At 44.7% G+C, this 26,920-nt stretch overlaps 2 protein-coding genes across 3 annotated transcripts; one reads left to right on the top strand and one right to left on the bottom strand.

Moving 5' to 3' along the window:
• Positions 1-2,801, bottom strand: PIGC (phosphatidylinositol glycan anchor biosynthesis class C). Of its 2 annotated transcripts, none has more exons than XM_053607812.1 (2): positions 2,673-2,801; positions 1-1,392 (listed from the first exon to the last, which is right to left on the bottom strand). In XM_053607812.1, the coding sequence occupies exon 2, from the start codon at positions 1,249-1,251 to the stop codon at positions 286-288; it is 966 nt and encodes a 321-aa protein (XP_053463787.1). In that variant the 5' UTR covers positions 1,252-1,392; positions 2,673-2,801; the 3' UTR covers positions 1-285. The 2 variants fall into 2 exon arrangements, with proteins under 2 accessions (XP_053463787.1, XP_053463788.1); XM_053607813.1 differs by having other exon boundaries at positions 2,562-2,691.
• On the top strand, positions 2,661-26,920 carry C10H1orf105 (chromosome 10 C1orf105 homolog; the record flags this gene model as incomplete). Its single annotated transcript, XM_053606082.1, has 7 exons — positions 2,661-2,939; positions 3,699-3,784; positions 8,095-8,185; positions 15,390-15,464; positions 21,482-21,549; positions 23,874-23,941; positions 26,577-26,920. Coding segments are annotated over 7 exons (813 nt in total), but the record flags the coding sequence as incomplete, so codon positions are not given.

Below are 26,920 nucleotides of genomic sequence, written 5' to 3'. Positions count from 1 at the left end.
GATGTGTTGTTATTTTTTAATAGAGACCACATTACTTCATTTGTCACTGCAAATAATAAATGAGAGGCAATAATTCAAGAGGGCCTCAGAAAGCTTTTTCATCCACAAAATAATAAAGGATAAGCACCTTCACCACCCAAGCATTTGGTTGAGTTTTTCTTTTGATCTCTGTTCTCTCACCAACATAAGCATGCTGCTTCCAGATGTAACTCTATCTTCATATTTTCTACTACTTAGGAGGCTAGCCTATCAGTTTGCCTTAATAATGTAACGGTGGTCCCTAACTTAGCTGAGGAACCTGGACAAGTCTTCTTTGATTTCAGCTTCATCCCAAGGTCCATGAATGTTTTCTTTAAAAAGCTGCAGGCGAATGAGGTAGAAAGGACAGAGACATGAGATGGAAATCAGCAGAAGGGCAAAGAGTATGGCTCCCACAAAACTAATGGACAACAAGCCTCCCAAGGCTGAAAATGCAAAAAGGAGAGTGACCCCCACATAGCTGCGGGGAGTACATGCCTTCAGTTTCTTCTGTAACATGGGCCACAGGGCAAAAATCTGGATGGCAAATGTCACCATGATGAAGGCATGCAGGGACCGGGGAAGGCGTGAGGCCAGGCAAACAGAAGCAAAGATGGCCATGTTCAAGGACAGCGCGCTGGATACAATGGCAGCATTGGCACCATAGTCAAAGAAGATGAGGTGGCCTAACAGCATGAAGACTGACATGGCATAGATGGTGTCAGTGCTGACGGACTCTGTCAAGGTCTTCAGCACTGGGGAAAAGCCATATGTGAAAGTAATAAAGACTAGGGCACTCTTCAGGTCAGCCCACCGGGTCCGTCCGCTCTTCTTCCGTCCTTCACCTCCATCAATGAGATCAAACAAAACATACCCAATCAGTGAGGAAGCCAAGCCAGTCCCAAAAAGCCAGTGGGGGGCTAGAAGACCTTCATCCATATACCACCAGATAACCACAAAAACACAGACACTGCACAGCTGCTGTATTACCACGCTAGACTCAAATACTACAGCCCAATATTGATATTTCCGAGCATAGATGTTCTTCCGGAGTTCTTCCAGGAACCGCTGGTCCACATAGTTATCAGGGAAAGGCTGTCGCTCATACAAGACCTTCTGCCATTTAGCTTCCTTGGTGTTAGTTACAGGTTGGGCACACATCATCCCTTCCCTCAAGCTTAGGTCAGTCGAATCTCCTTCACAGAGGTCCATGTGGTTCTCGTTCTTCATCATGTTTTGAAATAAGACCTCTCTGGAAATCCCATGCTGTGTTTGATACTCTACTGGCCTTTCCTTGTTTTCAAAGGCAGCAACCGAGGCTAGGCCTGCAATAGATGAGTTTGTTGTCTGCGGCAGGACAACACAGCTAAGTTCCTAGAAAAAGAGAGACTATGAACCCACGGAAGCTGTGAAAGGTCCCAGGACTGAGTTAAAATCAAATCAACCCACTTTAGTAAAAGTCTGAGCAAAATGTATGTGGTGACCATCTTATAATTTGGGACATTAAAACTGCATTTCAGATTTTTTAATTATAATCCCTTAAATAATAATTGACATCTGTTAGCTATCTCTTATTGAGTGCCTACTATATGTTAAGTGCCTTATTTATCTTCTTAATCTTTAGAACCTCCCATTTTAGTTAGAAAAAAAAAAAAGGCTGAGATTCAAATTGTTTAGTTGCTGTGGCCTAAGGTAACAGAGTGGTGCTAGGATTCAAACCAAATTCTGACCCTAAAACCTATGCCTCATCTTTACTCAGGGAATCATGTAGTAGCCCTCCATGCCTGTGGCTGACGAAAAGTTATAGGACTAGAACCCATAGCTTTCTTTGGGTATTCAAACGTATGTAATTTTTTTAAGTTACCTATCTAAAGACATCAGTGACCAACACCGAAGGGCATGAGCTCTACGGTTTATTTAACCAGAAGCAAGGACCCAAAGAAGGTAAAGACCTTAGTTATTAATAAAAAAAAAAAAAAAAAAGAAAGTAAAGATCTTTCATCTGTTAACTAAGCCTTTAAAGAGAGTCATTGTAACTGAGCTTAATATCCTTCAAAGAGCTGTCATTCTACTTAAAAGTCAAGCGTCCCTTTTTCACAATGGGAAACTAAGAATAAGAAAAACACTTTATGGGGGCAAGACATGATTGCAAGAGGGACTTTACCTAACAATTGCAATCAGTGTAACTGGCTTATTGTACCCTCAATGAATCCCCAACAATAAAAACAAAAAAAAGAAATGCCCATTAGGCCATAGAGCAAATCTGAGAGAGAAAAAAAAAATCCTATTGCCCGATCTTGTTTCTGCCTCGGAGGCCACAACAGGTCCTGCTTTGCAAGCCACACACCCTGGGACTCCCCTTCCCCGGGGCAGGGACCCCAGCCCGGGGATCTCAAGGGCAGTTGCAGAGACTAGAGGGTCTGTAGCTCCAAAAAGGACAACGGTCGCCCGCAAGTTCGGACACAGGGCTGGCCAGGGGTGGGAAGGGTAGGTGGGCGGGGGTAGGAAGGGCAGGGCAGGGTGACCACAGGGGCGCCTCTCACCGCCGGATTCTCCCCTCCCCGCCACCGCCCGCCGCTCCCCCAGCCTTGGGCCTGCGGGGAACCGCGGAGGAGGAAGCGGCCCGGAAACACTGACGGCCACACCGAACCCACCTGCCGGTGAGCTATGAGGGGTGCGCGGCCAGGGAAGGGCAGCCGCCGGCCTCCTTCCCCATCCGGGGCGCCGGGGGTTGCGACGGCGGCTGGGCACTTCCGGGTCCGCCACAACCTGCCGCCGCCCGAGGCCTCGCGAGGTCGCTGCTGCCCCCTCCTGGCCTCTCGGAGGCCCTGCGCGCTCCTCTTCCCGGAGACCGGCAGGCTCAGCGCCTAGGAGAGCAAGTCCGCAGCAGAAAGACCAGGAATTGCCAGGCAAATAGCTGGGTAAGGCAAGAGAGGACAGGGAAAGAGGCTGAGCTAGTAGAAGAGACTTAAAAACAGCCAGGCCCTCTTCTAGAGACTTCCCGTGCCTCCCGTTCATTAGACAGGCACCTGCAGGTATCATCAGCCCTGGTTTTGGTGCTCATGATACAGCAGTAAACGGATAAAAATCCCTGTTCTCAGGCAACTCTGCTGTGCATTGACCTATACATGATAATATCAACTCCCTTTTCATAGTGGGCAAAATGGAAGCTCAAAGAAGTTGAAATTTGTCTAAAGCCAGGCATCTGGAAAGTGCACGAACAGAAAGAGGTAGGCTGTTGTCTATAGCTTCAAAGGTTGGCTCTTTCTTTGAGAGTGGAAGGCCCTGCGTCTAAAAGCATAGCCAGAGGCTTGGGACAGCAGATTGCTAACACTCAGCTGAGTCCATGGAAATATTAGAGGATATATAAACAGATGGAAGTAATAAAGCAGCAAAGTGAAACACAGGATATAGTGGAAATGAAAGAAAACATTAACCCCTTTATTGGCTGTATGATTCAGGGCAAATCATGCTGTCTGAGCTTTGATTTCTTCATCTGTGAAAAGGAGCCTGCTCTTGGTTACTTTGTGGGATAGTTTTAAGAATCAAATATAAAATAGGAAAATGTTTAATAAAGTGTTGACTGCTCTTTGACTTCAGCTAGCTTTGGTCATTGTAATGATAGCAGTGGTCAAGTGTGATAAACTCTGCAAAATGATCTTTTTTCCATTTCTCTCCAGCCTTCTGTTCCAAAATTTGACAAGGTTCCTTGGCTTAGTGAGGCCAGCCTCGTAAACAAGCCACTAGTGCTGAGCCTCCCCAAAAGGTAATGTTCAGCCCCTCCGAAAGGTAACCACTGAGCCACTGAGGGTAAAGAACGGTCTTAGAAAAGACGCCTCTTCTTAAGGCATTGGGGGGGGGGCAATTATCAGAGGTGCACATCCTCTCAGTTGAGAAACCCAAGTCAAGCACTCACAAAACCACAAAACAGAAAGGTCCTGGGTTTCTCAGATAAAGGTGAGAAACAGGTCTGGCTAGAGGACATGAGGTCCCAAATAACCTCCCTTTCCACCAGTCAACATATCAGAGAATTTTGCCCCTAGACACTGCCTCTAAAAACACTTCTATCCTCTTCTTCACCCAACTTTTCTCCCCTGCTTTAGTTGGAAACTTTCAAATGTTAACCATCAGAAGTCTAGAACTAGAGCTTCCCATCTTTATAGAGTAGCAGCTGTCTTTAACTCTGAGGCACTCTCTTCCCACCTCGTCAGTCTCACGCCTTCCAAACAAACCACTGTAGGACACACAGTTCTGTCTTTCAAATCTGGAGGAATTAAATATAGAGGGAGCATTTCAGCTGCCACTGGTTGGGTTCCCTCAAGTTCCTGGTGAAATGGTTCGTAGGTGTGGTGATAAATCCCACTCTGGGAAAAAAGAATGTAAGGAAGCATAGGTGTGAGGTTATGGGGGGCTGAATTGGAGACATTGGAGGCCAGAGTCAAGTCCATAGGCTCATCCAGATGAAAAAGGGTTGGCTCCTGGGCATGTCAGGCAGCTCACTAGGAAGGTGAGACTCTCCAGAGATCTTCCTCCTGTTGGTAATGTTGGTAACCACCGTGAACGCTCCTCCTGTCCAGGATGAGTGACTCTTGATGAGGGATAGCTCCTCACTCTCGCTACATCCCTACTTCAGAAAGGCACACTTTTGCTTTGTCTACTCCTCCTTTTAACAAACCACATCCTCAGTAAGCACTTAGACAGTATTTCCCTATTTTCAGACCGAAACACACGATGCTTTCAAGTGTGTATTGTTCAGTTTTATTATGTATACATAACATTGAATAGTTTTAATGCAGGTAATCAGAGGTTCAATAAACCGAAAGGCTTGTTTAAGAAATACAACACTAGGGCGGCGCCTAGGGCTCAAGGAGTAGGGCACCGGCCCCATATACCAGGGGGCGGGTTCAAACCTGGCCCCGGCCAAAACTGCAAAAAAAAAAAATAATAAAGAAAAAAGAAATACAACATTAAGTGGTATAGTTCTCATGAAGAGTCGTTCACACTTCAAGGACCACCAGGAGTAAAGACAGTCTAGTGTCTTTCAGTTCGGGGTGGTGCACAAATGCACAGACCATGACAGTCAGATGGGCATCAGTGAGTAGAGCAGGCCAGATGGGGGCTGCAGTGGACAGGAGATTACCCCTGACCAAAGGGGACAGCCTGTCCTCTACTCTAGCAAGTGTGGCCTGCAGCTATGTGAGTCCAGAGGCCAAATTTGCTGGGTTGTCTAACAATACTAGACACCTGGATTTTTTATGTGAAATTACTTATGTCTGTCATCTACTAGAATAGCATCTCACCATTTCACACTACCTCTATGACCATCAGACCTTGTCTTGCAGACAGGAGCAAATCATCCTTGTTCATGGTTCTCTTGTCCCAGCTCCCTTGTCCCCTAGTTTTAAAGCCTATGGCACAAGGTGAGGAGCAGGTAGCAGGGCAGACTCAGAGCACAACTGGGCATCCACAGCACCTCTTCCCATCCAAGGCAGAGCCTGGAGTGTCAGAGCAGATGATCTGGCAATAGCCAGCTGGAAAGAGAGGAACTAGTTTTCCCTCTAGCCAGCCAAAATGAAGCTGGCTGCAGGGAGAAATTACCACAGGTGGGCAGTGAAGCTCTGGTCTTCTCTATTCTGGGAGGCTTTGGGCAGCAGTCTTGGGCCTCAGGCCTTGTTTAGGGAAATGGAGCTTCTCTACCTTCACAAGAATTCTGAGGTAACAAGATTGTACCTGTAAGGTGCCTTGAGCTCTCAGGAAGACAAGACAGGAATGCAAGTATTTTAAAAGAATGGTTTGCCTAAATTGCAACCATTCTTAAGGATTAAGAACCCATCTGGCCAAAACACTGGGTCCCAAGATGGTTTATTTATAGCAAAACCCTTTTTCTGAAACTTTGTGGGAAAGTTCTCAATATGCTTTAATTATTACATAGCCTTGAGCAAGCAGTTCTAATGCAGAACAGTCTTGAGAAAAATAAAGGAACATTCAGTGACACGTGCTCTGAGTGTCACTGTGAGCTCTGTATACCACTTTCAGGGGTGGGGTTGGAGGAGTGGCCTGGCTGGGACATTCCTATACTGACCCACTTCCTTTGGGGACTCTCCAGGTTGGCCTGACAATGCTGAAGCCATAGTCATCATCAGTCTTCAGAGCCCTTCAGGTCATGCACAGGTCCTAGTTATATTTTAAGATTGTTCTCTGCTGAACTTGCTCTAAACCAGCCTCCAGGTCTCTCCTAGTCAGCATTTGGGTGACAAGTCCAAGGCAGCTGGTTTTCATAGCAAAGACAAAGTCCCAGAGGGAGCTCAGTCAGACCCACCTCCCCTGGTCTCACAGGACCCAGGAAAGTAGTGAGGAGAAAAGAAACAATAAAGGCCTCCTGAACACCAGGCTCCTTTCACATGCCATTGTTTCAAATGAACTACGGACAACTAAATCATTAGAGAGGAGGGGTGTTCTTGGCAAAACTATCAGCCTTCTGAGTTCCCATATCTTGGAAGCCAGGGGTGTGTGCACAGTGCTGTATACACAGACGGTGTGATTCCCAGGCTGTGCTGTACACAGATGGTGCTGTGCTGTGCACACACATGGTATGATTCCCAGGCTGTGCTGTACACAGATGGTGTTATTTCCAGGCTATGCTGTACATAGATGGTGTGATTCCCAGGCTGTGCTGGGCACACAGACGGTGTGATTTCCAGGTTGTGCTGTACACAGACAGTGTGATTCCCAAGCTGTGCTGTGCACACAGATGGTATGATTTCCAGGCTGTGCTGTGCATAGACAGTAATGATTTTCAAGCTGTGCTCTGCCCACAGATGGTGTGAATCCCAGGCTGTGCTGTACATACATGGTATGATTCCCAGGCTATGCTGTGCACACAAATGGTGTGATTTCCAGGCTGTGGTGTGCACACAGATGGTGTGATTCCCAGACTGTGTTGTACATAGATGGTGTGATTCCCAGGCTGTGCTGTGCGCACAGATATTGTGATTCCTATGCTGTGTTGTACACATAGATAGTGTGATTCCCAGGCTGTGCTATGCACCCAGGCAGTATGATTCCCAGGCTGTGCTATACACACAGATGGTGTGATTCCCAGGCTGTGCTGTACACAGATGGTGTGATTCCCAGGCTGTGCTGTGCACACAGATGGTGTGATTTCCAGGCTGTGCTGTACACACAGATGGTGTGATTGCCAGGCCCCTGCAGGCCTTGGCCCCTTACACAGTAATGAAATGAACTGCAATAGCAAGTGAGGCAGGCTGCAGGAAGAGCCCTCTGTGAAGACAAGTGGTGTTGCTGGTGAAGCATCACTGCTTCACCTGCCAACTGTAAAGAAAGAACATTCAAGAGGGAAAGAGTGGTGGGAGGGTGAAGAAGATGTTCTGTGGGAGGAAACGAGTGGATTGGTTCAGTGGGCAGGGACACACAGTCCAAGAAGGCAGGCCTGGCATGAAATCATGGGCACTGATCAAATGTTAAAAACTTCAATGCCTACCTTTTTGAAGAGACCTGGAGAGCATTTCACATGTCACACATCTGCTTTAATGAACAGTCTGTTTCCAGGTGGCGCCTGTGGCTCAATGAGTAGAGCACTGGCGCCATATATCAAGGGTGGCAGGTTCAAACCCGGCCTAGGCCAAACTGCAACAAAAAAATAGCTGGACATTTTGGAGGGCACCTGTAGTCCCCACTACTCAGGAGACTTAGGCAAGAGAACCGCCTAAGCCCAAGAGCTGGAGGTTGCTGTGAGCTGTGACGTCACAGCACTCTACCAAGGGGAACAAAGTGAGACTCTGTCTCAAAAAAAAGAACAATCTGTTTCCTGCCTTACTTGTATACTGTCTTATAATCTAAAAAATGGCACTGGTTAGTGCAAAACAAAAGGAGGGGCCCAAGTGACACAGGAGAGCAAAGCCATCTTCTGGGAGCTGCTTAAGGCCTGAGCCTTCCAGAATTGAAGTGGGAGGCCACTCCCCTGGGAGGCATCTTTGTGTTCTTCAGAAATGGCTAGTGGCCTCCCCCTCAAACTGGGGACTGTGGTTCTAACTCTCTCTTGTTCTGATTGTTTAGATCTCCTCAATCCTCTGCCAGTTTTCCAACTTTATCCAAGAAGGATGGGAATTTGCCAATTTTGTTTCAAGTTCCAGATGTATTATCTAAGGTACTCAAATTTTTAAATTTAAATAAAACCAGCAGCAGTTCTAGGATGACATACCTTGTAGAATAGGAATATAATTTTTATCTGCTGAGCCCAACCCTAGGCCTGGTATATCATTAGCATTCAAGAAATACTTGTCGAGTGAAATGAATGAGTGCCACCCCCATCACCCTGTCTCAGTGCCCTACGGCCCTAGTCCACCAGAACTGAGACTAAAGACATAAGGTTAGAATCATGAAAAAGGGGAAGAAAAATTAAATCTAGAGTTATCTGCCCCAAGACCAGCCTGTGTTTGGAACCAGTCCTTGTTTCTGGAGTCTCCAACCCCTTCCTTCCCCAGTGGATTATTTCTTGTACATTAAAAACTCCTCATTGCCCCTCCTCCTCCCAGAGATCACCCACGACTGGCTTCCAGGTGACACTCAGTGGCATCGTGCAGCCCAGCACCTCCTGGAGAACTAATGGTGCTTGTGTAATCACCTGAGGTGGAGAGAGGGCAAGAGCGAGCACTGTTGGTCTAAGCCATTTCTTCCCCTGAAAAACTGCATGCTGCTGGCAGAGCTGGCGCAGGCAGTGCCTGGAGTATTGTTCCTAAAGCATTTGGCATGGTGCCCTGCGCAGAGTGAGAGCTCAGTACATGTGAACTGCAATGATCGGAGCCCCTGTGCCTGTTGATAAATGTTTGTACCGAGCCCTTTTCATTTGCTTTAACACAGATACAGAGATGAGTAAGTCAGCTACAACCTACACAGAGAGTGGACAGATGGGACAGAGACGCAACAGCCCCATGAACCTCAGAGAGAGGGCAAAGCGTTTGCAGGAGGTGGGAGGAAAGGTCACCTCAGGGTGGGGATGGGCAAGCAGAGGCCCAGGGAGTCATTCAAGAGGAAGTGGCATCTGCATTCAAGAGGAAGTGGCATCTGGATCTGAAGATAATATTTTCACAAGCAGAGGGAAGAGCCAGGGGCAGGAGAACTGAAAAGCCTCTTAGGTGAAGGGAAGAGTGTCAGCAAAGAGGTGGAGACGGAGCGTGCAGGACGTGCTTGAAGAACTTCAGAGAATCACAGGCATAGGTGGGAGCAAAGCAAGGAGAGGTGAGCCCAGCTAGAGCACGGGGACCCCAAAAGCCAAGAGCAGGGAGGAGACATCCAGGTTTTCAGCACCGGAGAGTCAGCATCTGAGCTGTACTTGAGAGTCACCTCTTAGTCCCCCTAACACTCTGACCACTTGGGGTGGAGGTTCAAATAGGGAGGCAGGATTTACCTTGCAACCCCCAAGAAGGCTTGTAGTCACTGGAGTCTCTTTGAAATCCCTATTTAGACGGTTTCCTACCTGCTGTCCAGTGCCTCCTGGTCCCCAGTTTGCTCTGGGTCTCTGCACTGTGGCAGCCTGTGTACTAAGACACCAGGCACCAGCTTGGCTGCAGGGAAGAATGGGGAAGGAAAGTACTAATAACGACCTGGGAGCCTGGGAGGCCAACCTCTCCAGCCGGGCTTTTCGTGGCTGCAATCTCCAGATATGGCCACTAGATGGCAGGAAAGAGCAACAGCCAGCCACGGGGCCAGTAGGCTGCCCGGGAGGCCATCTGGGTAGACAAGAAAGGTCACTGACTCGCTGCTCCTCCTAGGACAACACAAGGTGCCTCACACTCATCCTTGGGGTGAGAGAAAGTCACCCTTGCAGATTGGAAAGGCAAGTAGGGGACCTGGGATCCTTGTTCTGTCGCAGCACCAGGCAGGTACCTCAAATCAGATCCTTGCCTGTCACACAGGCCTATTCAAATCTGAATGTAGGCCCCAGAGTCTGCGGTGAGCAGGAAGGCCTGCACAGGTACACTTGGAGGCTCATTCAGCAGCTTCTCCTTTCTGGAAAGAGACTATGTTGTGTCTCGCCGGAGTGGAATGGACTGCGGCACTGTCTATCTCTTCCTTCATCCTCATCAGCGTCCTGGGCCAGATCCTGGACCCTGTGCACAGCGCAAAGGTCCGGCCACCTGGCTTTCTTACCGTCAGAGGTCAAAGAGCAGAACTTTGAATCCACCGCTCCCCTGCCCAGGAGCAGCCCTGCAGGGAAAGCAGGTGTGCAAACAGGAAGCAGGCTCCCAGACACAATAGTAGGGAGGAGACAGCCAGAGACACACACACAAAGGTGGGGGGACAAGAACCACAAAAGGGAAGCAAAGGAGAGGCAGAGCCAACAGAGAAGAAAAACGGTACATGAAGACAGACGAAGCTAAACATTGCCTCATTTAAACATTTACTGCAGAGCAGCCTCCTCCTTAGTCACCGCTCTCACCTGCCATTTCCAGGCATTGACTCATGACTCCTCAAGAGGCTGAGAAATAGGAAGGTGCATCATCGTAGTTGGATGACTGGGCCAAGAGGTGACCTGCTTCGTGCTCCACCACAAAGCAAAAGCAAATCTACATGGGTGACGGGAGGAACTGCGAGTGGAGATCCTGAACCGCCTTTGCCACTTGCTGGGGTTGAGAGTCAATTAGCTAGAGCTCCTGAGTCACCAGTGATCACAAATGCCGCCCACCCTCTCCATCCCATCCCCACACCCCTCCACTCACTTTGATCTGGGTTTGTTTTTCCAGTCTAATGAGTCAGAGTAAAGAGGAGAACACTTACTTTGCTTTTAGAAGACACGTGGCAAAAAGCCCTGGCTAAAAGCTGGTGCAGTGGCAGAAGCTCGGGTGAGAAGGCACAAAGGATGGTGACGACCTGTCTTCTCATCACTAAGAACGCTTTAGATTAGTTCTCTCCCACTAACTCTAAATTTTGGGAGTTCCTGACCCCCAAGGAAACGATTTCACATACTCCTAAGTCTTTTTTTTTTTAATTTATATTGTTTATATTGCTCAAACACATATAACTACAAATACAAGTTTTAAGGAGAAATAATAATGAATGCCATTGACCGAAATAGTAATGGTAATAAAAATAAAATCTAATAAGTCTGGATGGTAGGTACCTGGCTGCCTGTTATATCAAGTGTGTTTAAAATTTTTCTTAGTGAACAGTAAGAGAGTTTTTAAAACTGTATTCAAATTTATTTTTTCATTCAAATGGCTGGTATTTTCAGATAGAAATAAAATGAGTAATTATCATTAGGGATTTTTTTTTTTTTGAATATTGAAAATCATTCTCTGACCACTACTTTGGGGACTCTACGTGGTACGGAAATAATTATGCTTTTATGTGAATCCTCGGTCCGTCTTCCCCTGGCAAAAGATCGTCTGTTTTTGACTCTTCTGTCTGTAGCTAAGCTTTCTAGCTGACTGAAACTAAATAGATGTGATATTGGACAAATCTCTTCATCTTTCTAGGCTACAGTTTCCTCACTAGATAAATTGAAAGAGTCGAGCCAGGTGGCCTATGAAGTCTCTCTCAGTTAGGCAAAAAATAGAAGGGAGAAAAGGAACAGGTGCCAAGGGGCAAGAAAGCTCATCTGTCAGTGCTCCTCATGCCATGCTTATGGGGCTTCATTTTTAAGTCACCATCTGGTGCTTACATTTTCAGTTTTTATGTGAACAGGTGTGTGTGTGTGTGAAAGAGAGAGAGAGAAACATGCAGGGAAAGGGAGAGAAAGAAATATGTTTCTCTACTAAGCATTCGGGAAGGTCAAGGACCTAGGCCGTGAGCCAGCTCTTAGAAACCTCAGCCGTAAAATATGAAGAGCAGGCTTTGGCTCCCAGGGACTGGCTGAAATCTTCATCATGCTTTGGCCAGGCTACAAATAGGTTGCTGTCACTTTCCTGTCACAACTGCCATCTGCTGTCCAGAGGACAGCTGCTTGGAAAATGAGAGTCCCGTTAACATTTCAGAGCCTCTGGATCTAAACGTGGTATAACCGGGGGCTTGTGCTGTGAACCCGGACCATTCACTCTCCATTCCTGCTGCTGCCACTGACCTGGCCTTAAGGAAAGCAAGAGAGAGAAGAGAAAGCGGCAGAAGGATAAGGCCTAGGTGTGGGGGCTGGGAAAGAAAGCAAGACAGAGGAGGAAGTGAGGCCTGCAGAACGTAGAGTCCCAAATTGTTTGCATCCACTATGAGCTGATCACAGCTGCCTTCTGTGCCTCCCCGGCATCCTCACCTTCTCTCCAAATACGGAGGAGTGGAGTAGCTGTCTTTGCAGGCCAGGGTCAGCCGACAGTGAGTCTGAGGAGGAGCACAGCCACGGGGCAGTGAGGGGGTTTCACCTCCACACAGGAAGCACAGGCAGCATTAGCGTGTCTGCCTTTGTCCTTTTGACCACAAAGACCATCATCAGTAGGGGAAGGGAGGCCCAGAGACTTTGCATGATTGACCAAAGTCCCTCGAGCTGCTAGTAGAGCCAGGTCTGGAAGCAGAGCTCCTCGAGCTCCCAGCCAGTGCTGTCGCTCAGCGCACTATGGAGACTGACTTGGTTGTATCCAGCACTGATGGCCTCTGACGTTTCCCCGAAGGCAGTGTGATAACAGTGCTCTCCGTGCACACATGCATGTTGTGTTGTAGGTATACATGTGTTGATTCTGTCTATATTTACATCTGATAAAATGCTTACGATGACTCATACATTCAACCAACATTGGTTGAGTATTTGCTCTGCACTAGATACTATGATTAGTTCTAGGAATTCAAAGATGTTTTAGAGATGGTCTTGCTCTTAAATAACATTCAGCTTGGTGGAGGAAACAATCACATTAAAAAAAAAAAAAAGGAGGAGAAGGGGAGGACACATAGGGGAATACAAAATGCAAAGAAAGCTGTGCCAGTCTATGAAACTATCAGAGAGGCAGGACCAAGTTAGGTTGGGGTGGGAGAGGGGGAATGGTGGGAGAGACAGGAGAGAGGTTTTCTGAGAAAGGTAACATCTATGCTGTGCTTACAGGATGAGGAGTCTGCGGGGTTAACGAGCCTAGGTAGGAACATATATAAAACATTTCATTCTTTGGGTTCCAAGGGATGACAGTCATGATTATGGTACTCTATAATTATGTTCACAGTTGTCATTAACCTAGCAAGATCCTGCTGTGCTCCTCAGAGATCTCACAGATGTACTTGTTGCTTGGTGTGCAAAGCACTCTGAGATTCTAATCCCTGTACAGTCTAATAGTATTCTTTTGCAGAACCAGAAGTCTGGGAAAGGGGAAGGAGTTAATTGCAGGGAAGACAAGAACCTGCTTGTGACTCTACTAAAAACAAACCTGATTCTCCCACAGACACCTCTCCTATCCAGGCCTTCCCAATCCCTTCGGACTAAGGGCAGATTTCACTTCTAGAAAGCCTTTCCTGATCCCTCCAATGGAAAGCAGTCCTTCTCTCTCTTCTGAAGGCCAAAAGATAACATTGCTTCCTCTGTAATATTTAGTGCGTCTGACCTTGAATAACAGTTTCAGAGAAGTATCTTAGTTTCAGACCTCAGAGATGTGGGGGCTAGATGGAGGAACATGACCTGCAGGGGTTACCACCCCCAGGGTATCAGGGAAGACAGGGTAGAAAGTTGAATCAGCCTCAGGCAGAAGAATCCACACCTGCAGAGGTTTCCTCTCTAGTCTCCTCACGACCATCCCCATCCTTCCACAAATGGTCTGGCTTGAAGCTGATTTGCCAGGTTATTTTTCCATTTGTCACACATTGTTTCCTGGGCTTAGAACGCCCTATCCTCTCTCTGTTCACCCCCAAAACACCTACCAAAGCATTGCCTGTTCTTTTAACCCTTCCCTCCCTGCTCCACCTCCCCATGAGTTCAATGAACAGTGTCACTTTCCCTGTGGCCTCCCTGTATTTCCATCATAGCACCCACAACACCATCCTGCTTCCTGATACACAGTCTGCTGGACAGGGAGCAGCTGGAGGTCAGATGCTATGTCCTACTTATCTCAGTGTCCTCAGAACCTAATGGACGGCAAATGAATGACTGTGCGTTCTTCTCTTGTCTTTCTTAGGGCCAGAAACTGTGTCTTTAAACTTTCCTTAAGGGCCCAAAACGTTGCCTCACAAGAGATGCTTGTTGTTGAATGGACGTATCCCGTCATTCACACTCAGACTTTGACATACTATCCCACAACATGGTAATACTGAGTTGATTCTTTTAAATGCCCTATAAAAATGAAGTGTACTTTAACCATTTGTCAAAAGAATCCAACTTTGTCTATAGTTTTCCATCCTCAAGACCAAGTCCCATATGTGTCTCAGAGGAGGAAGCTACTTTGAGACCAATCTTGCAAAGGTCACCTTAAAATTACATCCCAGGTGCTCCCCACACTGCAGAGCTATATCCCTCCTCCTTCTGTTCCCACACCCCCTGGGGAGGTAGGAATGGGTCAGGACACAGGTGTCCAGATCAACCAGAAGGAGGAGAAGGCTTCAGCTCATGGTCATTGTCCACTTGTCCTTGTTGGCCTTCTTTTCCCCACACTTCACATGAAAATACCTCAAGACTTTGCCATCAGTGTGAATGCGGAAGGGTAAGAGACAATCCCAAAATATGATTTTAACCTCCAATTCCCATGTCCTCCTTAACCAAACCTTTTACCAGAGATGCAAAAGAGAACCTTGAGACCCGGTGTAACTTCCACACTTCTTTCAAAATGAAGTCAGAAAAAAAGCAGTGGTCCTAGTGAACAGACAGGTGTCCCCACCCTCCGAGCCAGTCATTTTTTTGCCTAGTGAGACAGCTGGTCCTTTCAGAGGGTGAGGGGTTGGGACCAGCTCCGGTCCTCTTTATTTGCGGTGCTCAGGAGGCACAGAGGGCCCAGGGATGCTGGACCGTGGACGTGTGAGAGCAGACGCAGGGCCAGAGTTAAGGCACGGGGAAAGAGGACAGTGTCTGGGAGGGGACCAGGAAAGGAGGTTCACAGAAGACAGGTCTTTTCGTTCTTTCTGAGGCCATCAGAAGTCCTCAATGAGCCCATACAGTGGAGCTTTTGTGCAAATGGGAAAAATGGGCCACCTATGGGAGAATACAGCTCCTCAGACATGGGTGCTCAGGTTGCAAAGCAGAGACTCTGCTGCATTTGGGGGAACAACCCCAAAAAGCCACGTCCCAGCCTGTGACTCACTCCTTCCTACCTAAACCCTTTCTGAACCTGCTCCCAAATTCAACATCCACCCTGAATGGGGCTCAGACCAGAGTGCCCATCTCTGTTTATTGGAAGGACCCCACTTCTTTGTTGCCCTAGGCACCCAACCTTTCCTCACCTCTGTCTCTTTCCCCTCAGGCCAGGAGGAAGCAGAATCACTCCACGCTTCTCAGAAACAAATGGCTGTGCTCCACGTGTCGAGAAATCACCACAGTAGGTGTTTTTACTTCTGGGGACAACAGCGGATGGGCATGGGCGTCCCCAGGGCACAGCACTACCCTTCCCTAACAGAAGCCCTGTGGAGAGGGACAGTGATGGTGCCTACTGCCAGAAAACCTTTGCCAAAGGCTACAAATCAGGAACTGTTAACAGGACCTGGGACTGCCGCTGGCTGTGACACAATTTGGTAAACCTTTCTACAAAGCAAAGGTGAACCAAGATCGGTGGACCGGGACGAAAGAGTTGAGCCACTTCACCCACCACAGCAAGAGGCTCAGGAGGGTTTGGAGCTTCTCCCCACTTAACAGCCCCCACACAAAACATGCGCGCGCACAGTCCTTCTCCACTGAATGAAACGAAAGCTGGAGAGAGATTCTATAGTGCTTTCTAGCTGGGGGGAGGCGTTCTCCTGCCCTGGATTTTTGTAACTGGTGGTGGGGAGCGTGGGGGTGGGGAGGAGGTGGAGGGAACAAGCAGCAGCATCTGTAGTCTGTCGGAACTGCTGGAGGAAGAGGCCTGATTCAGGGGGGATCCCGTACCCCACTGGAGTTAGGCCTCGGGTTAATTTAAGGATTAGGGTTAGAATTAGGATGGTTATTAGGGTCAGGGTGGAGATCAGGTTTAGGTTAAGAGTTAATTTAATTAAATGGTTTGGTTCAGCAGAGGGGTTGGGAAGGCTGTCTGTAACTCTGGTGTCCTATAATTCTCCTTTGATTTGGGGAGGAAGGCAGAGCAGACGTCCATAAGAGGAAGGGCAAGGAATAAGAAAACAAGAGGAGATATGAAAGAGGCTCTTCCCCTGAGTTTGTGGCAAAAATGCTTCAGGCTAGTAGGACATGGAGGAGAGCAGCAGTTTTGTAGAAATGTTTCTGAGGCGTCTGGAAAAGCTATGTCTAGATGTTGCAGCCTGGTTCATTTTCTGCCTAATTAGGATCACAGCGTTCAATATTAGCATTGGCTGAAGTCTAGGAAACCAAGATTGGGATTTCTCCCAGTCTTATTCCTGCAATCACTTGGGTTCACATTTGAAATGCACTGATCTCCCGCCCACCAGGCCCAGGCTGTCCTGGGCCAGCTGGCACAATTGGCACATCACAGCTGCCCTCTTTCTCAAGACCTCTGCTCTGACCTTGCCCCTTCTCTAGACCGGATAGGAGTGGAACCATACACTGTCGTTTGCCAATCACTGCAGCTTCTAAAAGCACAAAAATGCCCAGGAACTCTTCCTGCTGCTGTCAGACCCTGGAGAAAACTACAGAAAATTAGAAAATAAGCACAAAATACCCTTGTCACCCTCTCTGCCGTAGCACCTCGGTGTCCCTGCAGGGAAGGGGACTGCAGGCCTGCTCTAGTCACTGTGACACCCCTCCCTTCTCAGCAGTGAGTTGAAGGAAGATGCTGGGAAGACACAAAAAGACTCCTGGATTTAGGAGAAAACTTCTTCAACATGATAAAGAGCATCTGTGAAAACCCCACAGACATTTAATGGTGAAAGACTGGACAGCTTCTCCTACGATGAGGAATAAGACAAGGTTGTCTGCTCTTGCCTCTTCTATCCAACATTGTATTATAGGCTCTACCCAGGGCAAATAAGACAAGAAAAAGATAGAAAAGCCACCCTGATTAGAAAAGAAGAAGTACAACCATCTCTATTTGCAGATGACATGATATTATATAAAGAAAGCCTTATGAAATTCACCAAAACAACAACAACAACAAGAAAAAAACACAGACTATGAGAGCTAATAAATGAGTATAGCTGGGTTGCAGGACACAAGACCAACACACAAACATTATTTTATTTCAAGATACTAGCCAAGAATCATCCAGAAATAAAATTCAGAGAGCAATTCCATTTACAATCACATTAAAAAATACTTAGAAATAAATTTAACTAAAGTACGAAACCTATATATCAAAAACCTGTAAAGAAATGTAGGAAGAAACTAAAGACTAAAGTAAATAAAAAGAGCCCTGTGTTTATGAATTGGAGCACTTAAGATTGGAAAAAATGGCAATACTCCCCAAATTGATCTATAGATTCAAAGCAATCCTCCTCAAAAATCCCAGAGGCCATTTTTGCTGAAATTGACAAGTACATCTTGAAATTCAGATGAAAATAGAAAAGATCCAGAATAGCCAAATAGTCTTAAAAAAGAAGAACAAACTTGGAGGGTGTGTACTTCTTGTACTTCTTGATTTCAAAACTTACCACAAAGCTACAGTTGGGACTATGTGGTACTGGCATAAAGATAGACATGTAGATAGATGGAATAAAGTGGAAAGCCCAGAAATAAATTCTTACATTCATGAACAACTGACTTTTGACAAGGGTGCCAAGATAGTTCTTTGAAGAAAAGAGGAGTATTTTCAATATATTGTACCAGGACAGCTGTATATCCACATGCAAAAGAATAAAGTTATACTTCTCCCTTACCCTATCTATAAAAAATAACGCAAAATAGATAAAAGACCTAAATGCAAGAGCTAAAACCACAAAACTCTTATTAGGATGCACAGATAAATATCTTTGTAATCTTGGCTAAGGCAATGGGTTCAAGACATTACACCCAAAGCACAAGCAACAAAAGCATATAGATAAATTAGTCTTCATCAAAATGTTAAACTTCAGTGCTGCAAGAGATATCATCAAGAATATGAAAAGATGGGGCGGCGCCTGTGGCTCAGTCAGTAAGGCGCCGGCCCCATATACCGAGGGTGGCGGGTTCAAACCCGGCCCCGGCCAAACTGCAACCAAAAAATAGCCGGGCGTTGTGGCGGGCGCCTGTAGTCCCAGCTACTCGGGAGGCTGAGGCAAGAGAATCACTTAAGCCCAGGAGTTGGAGGTTGCTGTGAGCTGTGTGAGGCCACGGCACTCTACCGAGGGTCATAAAGTGAGACTCTGTTTCTACAAAAAAAAAAAGAATATGAAAAGATAGCCTTAATATTTGCAAACCGTAAGTAAGGGACTGTACTAGACAAGGCACTAGAATCCGGAATATATATAGAACCCTTATAGCCAAACAACAAAAAGACAGATGTCCCAGTTAAAAGGTGAGCCAAAAATGTGAGGAGATATTTCTTCAAAGAAGATTTACAAATTTCCAGTAAACACACGAAAGGATACGCAGCATCCTAACTTATTAAGGAGACGCAAAACAAAACCACGGTACGACACACTTTCCACCCACTATGACGGCCATAATAAAAAAGACAATGGACAATTACAAGAGCTGGCCAGGAGGGAGAGACACGAGAAGCCTCAGATGTTGCTGATGGGAATGTAAAACAGCATAGCTTCTTTGGCAAACGGTTTGGCCGTGTCTCAAAAACTTAATAAAGTTACCCTGTGACATATGACGCAGCAATTCCATCCCTAGATTCATACTCAAGAAAATTGAAAACCTAAGTCCATGCACAAATGCATACCAGAGTGTTCATAACAGCAGCATTCATCACGACTGAAAAGTGGAAACAACCTGAATATTTTTCACCTGATTAATGAATAAGCAAAATATAGCCTGGCTGTACAAAGGAATAATAATTAGCCATGACAAAGAAAGAGGTATGGATATATTCTACAACATGGGTGAACAGTGAAAAGTAAAAGAAGCCAGCCATGAAAGGTCACGTGTTATATTGATTCCATTTCCATGAAATGTCCGGAGTAGGCAAATCCATGCAGACAAGAAAACAGACAGTGGCTGCTGAGGACTGGTGGGAGAGGACTGAGGAATGGCTGCTACTGGCTACAGGGTTTCTTTTTGGATAATGAAATATTTGGAAATAGGCAATGGCAACTGTTTTACAACTTTCTGCATATTCTAAAAACTACTGAATGTATACTAAGAGGATGGAATTTTATGACCTGTAAATTATATCTCAATAAAAAGGAGCAGCACTAGAAAATATTTAAAAAATAAAAATGCAAAATGAATGAATCTCAGAAAAAGAAAATCAAAATAATACCTGGCTCATGTAAGTACTCATATTTTGTTATAGCCTTGAGCCAGGAGTTCAGCCGTTTAGTGCGGAGGAAATACCTGTTGATTGTGGTTGTGCATTACCAGGGATATCTGCCTTGGTTTTGTCCTTTATCGCATCTCTGCTCCAAACTGCCCACCTTCCCCTTCAAGCCCTTTTTGTCATCCTTCTGTTATCTGCATTGCTAACTAATAGTTTCAAGCCCCTTAAAAGTAAGGTCTGTCAACCTAGACACACGATAGGTGTCTAACACACAGGTTAATTCCTTTCAAAAATCCATTATATAATTTAGTTCATTTCAACAAATATTTATGGATCACTTTCCACAGGCCACGGGTAATAACTACAAAGGAAAAAAAAAAAAGAAAGAATATGATGTAAGTCCTACTTTTAAGGAGTCAATAGGTAAACAATGATATAAAATGTGATGAATAGAAATAGAAATACACCTGATGGGGAATGAAGGGGTAGGGAGAGTAAATATCAAGGAAATCTTTCTGGAAGAAAAAGACTATTTGGGGTTCTCAAGAATGAATAGGAGTTCACCGTGTTACACTTTTCCTCTGAAACAAAAATGCCCTCTTTGGCAGCTTTGTTCTAATGTAGACCCTGTGGCTCACTTCACACACACAATGGTACTAGCTGGATTTAGGGATTTTAGAACAGGGATCACGCTGTTCAGGAGGAGGTAGAGAGTTGCCTGAATTTTTCCTGGAGAAAAGCAAAAATGAAATTTTAAAATTATGGCAAATGGTAAAGTCTATTTCTGGCCCATTCTTACCACCATGTAGGTATCTAGACATCTCTCCTCGTGTTCTAACCAAAGCCTTGCTTCGCCTGTTATCCCCAGAGACTTCTGTTACCAGATCATCCCATCTTCCCTCTCCTTCAGTTCTCCCTCAGTTAATGAGTTAGGAAAACAACCTGATTAAAGATAGTAGTAGGTCCGATTTACTATTCAGGTTTTTACTATTTTCAGGTACCTCTAAAGATACTCCACGTGTTGTAATTTTCAACTTCGTTGTGTCATAGATTTAAGTCTGAGTCACTTGGCACAAGTCACCCAGTGTGCAGACTAGCAGGACACCTGCGCCCGCATCTTCGTCGTGATTACCATTTTGTTGTCATAGCTGCGATAATTTTTAAAGAAATCATGACAAAATGCTTCTATCAAAAGTATACTCTCAAAAGAAAACTAACCTTCAAGGCTAGGCACAATACTATAAGTATTTCTCGAGAAAAAAAATACTGTAATTGTACATTGATTTTAGTCCTTTATGAAGGACACACTTAAAATTTTCAAGAGTTTTTCAAAATGGGCTCATTCATTCACTAATTCGATCAGAAATATATCTTTAAAAGCTGGAAATGCTAAAATAGAGAGAGTCTCCGCCCTCACGAAGCTGACCGTCTTTGGTGGGAGGCCAACATTATGCAAATAAAGACCATAGAAAGCATGGGAGTCCAACCTTTTTCTTTTCCATCGCACACTGGAAGGATAAGAATTGTCTTGGGCCACACAGTAAATACACATACACAAACCCTGAGGGAAGTTGATTGGCAAAAAAAGGGTCCACACCTACTTTTTGCGATACCCAGCACCACAGATAAGCAAAAAACAAAATCAGCATGTGGCCCAGGCCACAATTTGGACACTGCTGCTGAGTATTTTGTTAGAGGAAGCCCTAAGCACACAAGGCAGAGGCCCACCAAACAGCAGCACAGGAGTCAGGACTGTCAGTGAGAAGGTTAGTTAGCGAGACCTGAAGAATCTGTGTGCAGTGGGGAGGGCGTTTAAACAGATTTTGAAGCTTTGCTGATCCTCAGGTAGCTAATTTCAACTGATAACCAGAAAGAATAAAGACCCTATGACTTTAGGGGAGGGTGATAACCCCTGGTTCATATCACAAAAGGATGTGGAGTAATTTTGATGTCAAATACAACTCAAGTTCACCAAGATGGTACGTTATTTATTTAAGTCAGAATGCAGTTATGGGCAATGTTCTAAGTGAAACCTTCTTCCTCAGGTACAACCAAGAACAATGAAAATTCCAGATACTCTGAAACTATCCTTTGAGAATTTTATGCGTCACAAGTAAGTCAAAGATTTACATCGGGACAGGACTTTAATTCTGGCTATATGTATTTGAAGACACGGGACAGTAGAGTGAGCGGCTTGGCAAGTGAAATGTTTAGGAAACGGGGCTTCTTGATTGGTTTCATTTTCTGGTTAAAACAGGTAATTAGACCAAACAAAATATTCACCTTTTTGCCCAAATGACTATTGAAACAACTGTACAAAGTATAGTCTTCCTTTTCACTTTCCCAAGAACCACATAAGAAATAAGATAGATTTCTTTGATAACTCAGGTAGAACTAAATACAAATTCCCTGGATAGCTGACATATCTAATTTGCAAGATGTAGGAGATTACACGTAACCTATAATAACTCTAAGACATTGTCTGCCACTTTTAGTAACTTTTTTACTTTTTAGTAACTAAAATGTCCTTATCAGTTTGGCTGGCTGTCATTTACAGCTTTCTTATGAAGATCAAATATAACAGAAATAAGATTTACCCAGAATTCCGATTAGTTGGTTTTTTCAAAGTGTGTGTGTGTGTGTGTGTGTGTGTGTGTTTTCTGTAACTATCAGACAGGGAATAAAGACTCAGCTTTTGCTTTATTTAAAAACTGAAAACATGGACTTACCCTAAATAAGACATCAATGTAGGTTCACTTGTTTTGCAATAAAAGGTGGGAATGTGGGCATGTAGTCAGCCTTATATATGAACAAAAATGTTATATGAGATCAAATAGTGACATCTTTTTCCCTCACACAGAGAGCAATAATGTGGGCAAATAAACAGGTCTTTTTGAACTCTCGTGTTTCACAATGGTAGATGTTCTGATTCATTTTATGACCTTAGGACCATTTGTTCCATATTGATATATAAAACCATGTACCCAGTGCCTGGCCCAGGAGGAGATGGGTATCTGGGCAGTACAAGCTCCAGCATTAATGTATTTACCTGTATTGACTCTTTTAAAGAGCTCTTAGGTCATGATAAAAGCAGTTCTAATAATTATTCTGTATGGACTTTAAATGGAAAACTGATGGTCTAAAACCAGAGATCTCTGAGCAAAAATTCACTCTCCTAAGAAATAGACTTTTGAAATTGATTGCCCCTTTTTGTCTTGAAAGTTTCACACTTTAATTCCCCAATCCTAGAGCATGAGTTGTTTGTATTTTAAACAAATAGCTTTCTTATTTAAAACTGAGACCAAGGATCACCTAAAATCATGTCAGCACCAACCAGAAGTATCATCAGATTGGCTGTTGTATGGTTGTTTTTTTTTTGTTTGTTTGTTTTTGCTGGAGTGAAGGAAGTTGTGCCACTTCTGTTTGATACTTAACTAGAGTGAATATAAAGCAAGGGCCTGGTTCTGTTTGTAGTTTATAAAATCTATCTCATCATTTTTCTCTCACTACATATAGAGGCAAGTGGAATTGTGTTCACTGAAATAGGAGTCTTTTAAAAGTGACTTTAATTTCGGTAGTGAAAATAGTGTTTGTTGAATGGAAAGGACGAAAAAAATAAGGGAGAGGGAGGGAGCAAAAAAGGAAGGAAGAATAGATGATAGAAGGATAGATAAATTTTGTTGAATTGTAGAATAGAGAGATCTGAAACTATTCATTCTTGAAAATACCCCCTCCTCGTTAACCCACAATGGGTAATAGAAGGGGTTTTCTTTCTCTTTTTTTCAGTCCTCCAAAGGCAATTGAATAAAATGAACTGGCTGAACTGGTCATATTTTGGGTAGAAAGTGATCTTCAAAGATCTCTGTAGAAGTAACAACCATGAAATAAATGGGGAGCATTGGATAGCCCTTCGAAGTTTACTAATTTCTCAACCTTTTGAAACTAAGCAATATTGAAAAACATAGAAATGGCTTAGGCTAATACATTTTTGTTTGAGGGTCTCTCCTTAGCCACCAGGAGAAATAGGATATGGTCAGAACATTTTCTCTAAAATTGGAGTGTTCTCACCAAAATATTTTCTCAGTTTTGCTTTTTAAGGGTAGATTACTGATCTGGAAGAGTTGGTATCAACTCTTTTTTTCTGGAGAGTAAAGAATTCTTTCCTTAATACTTCCTATTTCTGACTATATATGTTCTGAAAGTGGAAATTTTCAAAATGAAGGTTTTATCAAAATCCATAAAATACCACTAAGTAAAAGAAGCATCAGAAGTAGTTGTCTTTGGACCATCATCTCACACTGCTGCGAAGTGACCTTGATCACCAGGTTTATAGGTGGATTCAAGAGACTACCTGTGTTTTAAAACACATAAAGACACATATCCTTGGCCACTGCCTAGCCAATTAACTAATGGATTTTCTTTCTTTTTCCTAATCGGAATGATGAGACTCCATTACCCCAGATCCCAGACTCCACTCAAATCTTCCCAGGATGACATCTCAACAGGTTTGCTTTCTGTTAGAGAACCTGTAAAGTACTGTGAAACATACTATGCCCAGGGTAGTAGAATGAAGAGTTTAGTCCTTAAAATTATTTCTAAGAGTTTAGTCCTCCAAATTGCCATGTTGGAGTTGGTTCCCAGCCTTGCCTTCACTCCAGCCCCACCTGTGTCCCACCTCTAAGAAAGCAGCTGTATCTCGACTTCACCCTTGACCTCAGTCTTATTCTTTAGAGCAGACTGGGCCAGTGAAGATGGGCCACTCTTTGGGGAGGTACAATCCAAAGGTTTAATGCAGCACAATCTGTCACTTTAGTGACCTTGTCTTTCTTCTCATTTGCTCCCATTTAACTAAAGACAGCTGAAGTTTTTCATTCATTGGATATATACAGTAAGGAAAATTATAATTATTTACTTTAGATGAGAAAGTCTAAGCTCTATCCTGGGAGGTTGCAAGGGAGCGTCAGCCAGAACTGAACTGAGAAGGCAGCTAGAAAGGAAATTTGAGGATAGAAGAGATGTCTTGAAGGGGTGCCAAAGAGAGTACCAGAGACTCAAGTAACAGCTGAGGTTTGGAGATATCCACTCTAGCTGGCAGTCCCAGTGGATCACTTCTTTGGTGTCAAAAATTATTGGTGTAGTTCTTGGCTCTCATTTAGCCAAGGTAGAACGAAGAGCCTAGAGCTAAAAGCATCCACCCAATGAAAGGTCCTCACTCTGCTGTTCTCCGGTCTGTCACCGCCTTAGTCCCTTGAAACCAAAAGAATACCAGGTGATAGTCATGTGCAGTTGGTTTCAGGGATACCTGTGTTCATTCTGAGTTGCCTTGGCCTGGACTTTTTTCAAACTTGCCTTGGACATGTGCGTGCACACGTGCGCACACACACACAATTAACATGCTTTTCCCTCAGCAAAAATATTTATTTTCTGATCCTAGAGGACAGTGTACCACTGTGCCTTTCACAATTTATTAGCCCCCTGGGAGTGTATTTCAATTAGCATGTTAACAGCTGGATGTGGTGTGCATAGAACAGCCTGGAATATTCCTGGATGACCCTCATTCTTGCCCACAGAGTTCATCCTAAGACAACAACTTGGAGGTAGGACTGCAGAGAGAGTGGTTGGAAAATTGCCTAGGAGCTGAAGCTTGGTAAATCTAGTGTTGATTACAGCTGTGACTCTTCTGAGCTGACCTTTGCTCTTGTGTGTGATCTCTGAGGTCATGGGAAAAGCATTAGCCTACGGGCACTGAGATCTGGGTTTGAATCCTGGCTGTGCTGTGCCCACTTGGCCTCCATGTACCCCCTTGTGAAACCGGACCAGTGTTGTGTCCCACTGAGAACTAGACACTAGCTCAAGCAGCCTTCGCCTTTGACTGACCCAGAAAAACTGCCGATACTGGTCTAGCCCCTTTGGTTCCTATCGCTGAGACGTGTCCATGTGGCAGCTCTTGTTGTTTATGGCTGCAGCTCCACCCACCTGTGCTGTGTTCCCGTGGACATGCTACAATGCCAAGGAGCTGATTCATCCCCGAGGACATTACTGCCAGTGATTGTCTAACTTATCTGTTGGTGACAACAGTGATTTACAACATTTTTTAGGATCCAGCTAAACCTTACATGTTACTAATCTTTAATGAGAACAAAATAAACAGAAATAACTTATCTCTACAAGTGATAGAACTTCCTTCTGGATTCCTGGATCTTTGGCCAGATCCCAGGCTCCTATGATACCCCCAGGTTCTTTGTCTCGGTAAAGACGGGTATGCATGCTAACCTCCTGACCTGGGTCTTGCACCTGGCATGGTGCTGTGATATGGCGCAAAGAACACTGTTAGGGTTAGGGTCAAGAATAGCTGAGTTCAGGTACTCGGTCCGTTAGTGCTGTAACTCTGGGCTGCTCTTTCCCTCTGTTACAGTGATGAGACCGAGCTGGGTCCAGATCCGTGCTCTGGTGATGTCTCAAGCTCCACCAGCTGCTCCTTGTTCTCTGGAGCTCATTCCAGAGGATTCATGGCTTCAGTGCTCCTAGCCTGTCCAGGATTCCTGGGGGAGGGTGTAATTTCACACAGTGATTTACTCTTTTACCGTCGGTATGACTTTTGGAAAAACTGAATATTAACCAACTTTTTGTAAACCAAATCATATTTAAAGAAAAAATCAGGATGATAAGAGGTCAAGATGGCTGAAAGAATCCTAAAATGAGTTATATCACAAAATAAAGGTTTATTTGGAATGAAGTAAAGACTCATTCTCTCCTTGCTGTAGCCTTTTTGTAAGATCATATTTGTTTATTTATTTTTTGTTTTTGAAAGAACAGAACTATCTGCATGTCCCTGAAGTCTTCTGAGAATTGAATCCTCTTTTCCCTCTAATTCATACTATAACTATAGACATGTTTTAACTTTATGATATAATTGGCAGTGACTTCTAATACATGAAATGGGTTTCTAGGGACTCCCTTTGGCCTCTTTGATAGGATTTGTATAACCTTAAATGTCATGAGGGATAAAATGATTGTATTAAAATAAATTTGTGTGTGAATTTCGAATCTGTTTCATGAGGCTGAAGCAGTCATTTTGAGTTGCTTTGAGAACAGAATCTAAGCAGCCTGTCCTTCCTTCCTTTGTGCACTCCCCTGCAGAGAGCATTCACTACAGACTGCCCCTTCGGGGCCCCAGGACATCTGTCTTCCAGGGACTGCTGTCAGATGCCTACGAAGGTTTGCAGGCTATGCAACCTTCTTCCTTGCCCAAAAAGGAAGCAAGGGGGAAGACAAGGAGGCACTGAGGAGTCGGAGCTCATCACCTCCAGACTCCTGGAGAGAAAACAATCCACCCAGCCCCTCTCTGACTTAGTTTTGCCTTCCCAAGAGTTGCTAGTTTTCTAGCTTTTGCCAGCATCTTCTCCCTCACATCTCCTAAAGACGAATGGGCTTAATTTATACAATTATAAGGATTTACTGAATAAACTGGAACATGGAAAGTG

Source organism: Nycticebus coucang, chromosome 10, assembly GCF_027406575.1.
Source record: "Nycticebus coucang isolate mNycCou1 chromosome 10, mNycCou1.pri, whole genome shotgun sequence".
Classification (NCBI taxonomy): domain Eukaryota; kingdom Metazoa; phylum Chordata; class Mammalia; order Primates; family Lorisidae; genus Nycticebus; species Nycticebus coucang.
This window is presented reverse-complemented; position numbering and strand designations above follow the sequence as displayed.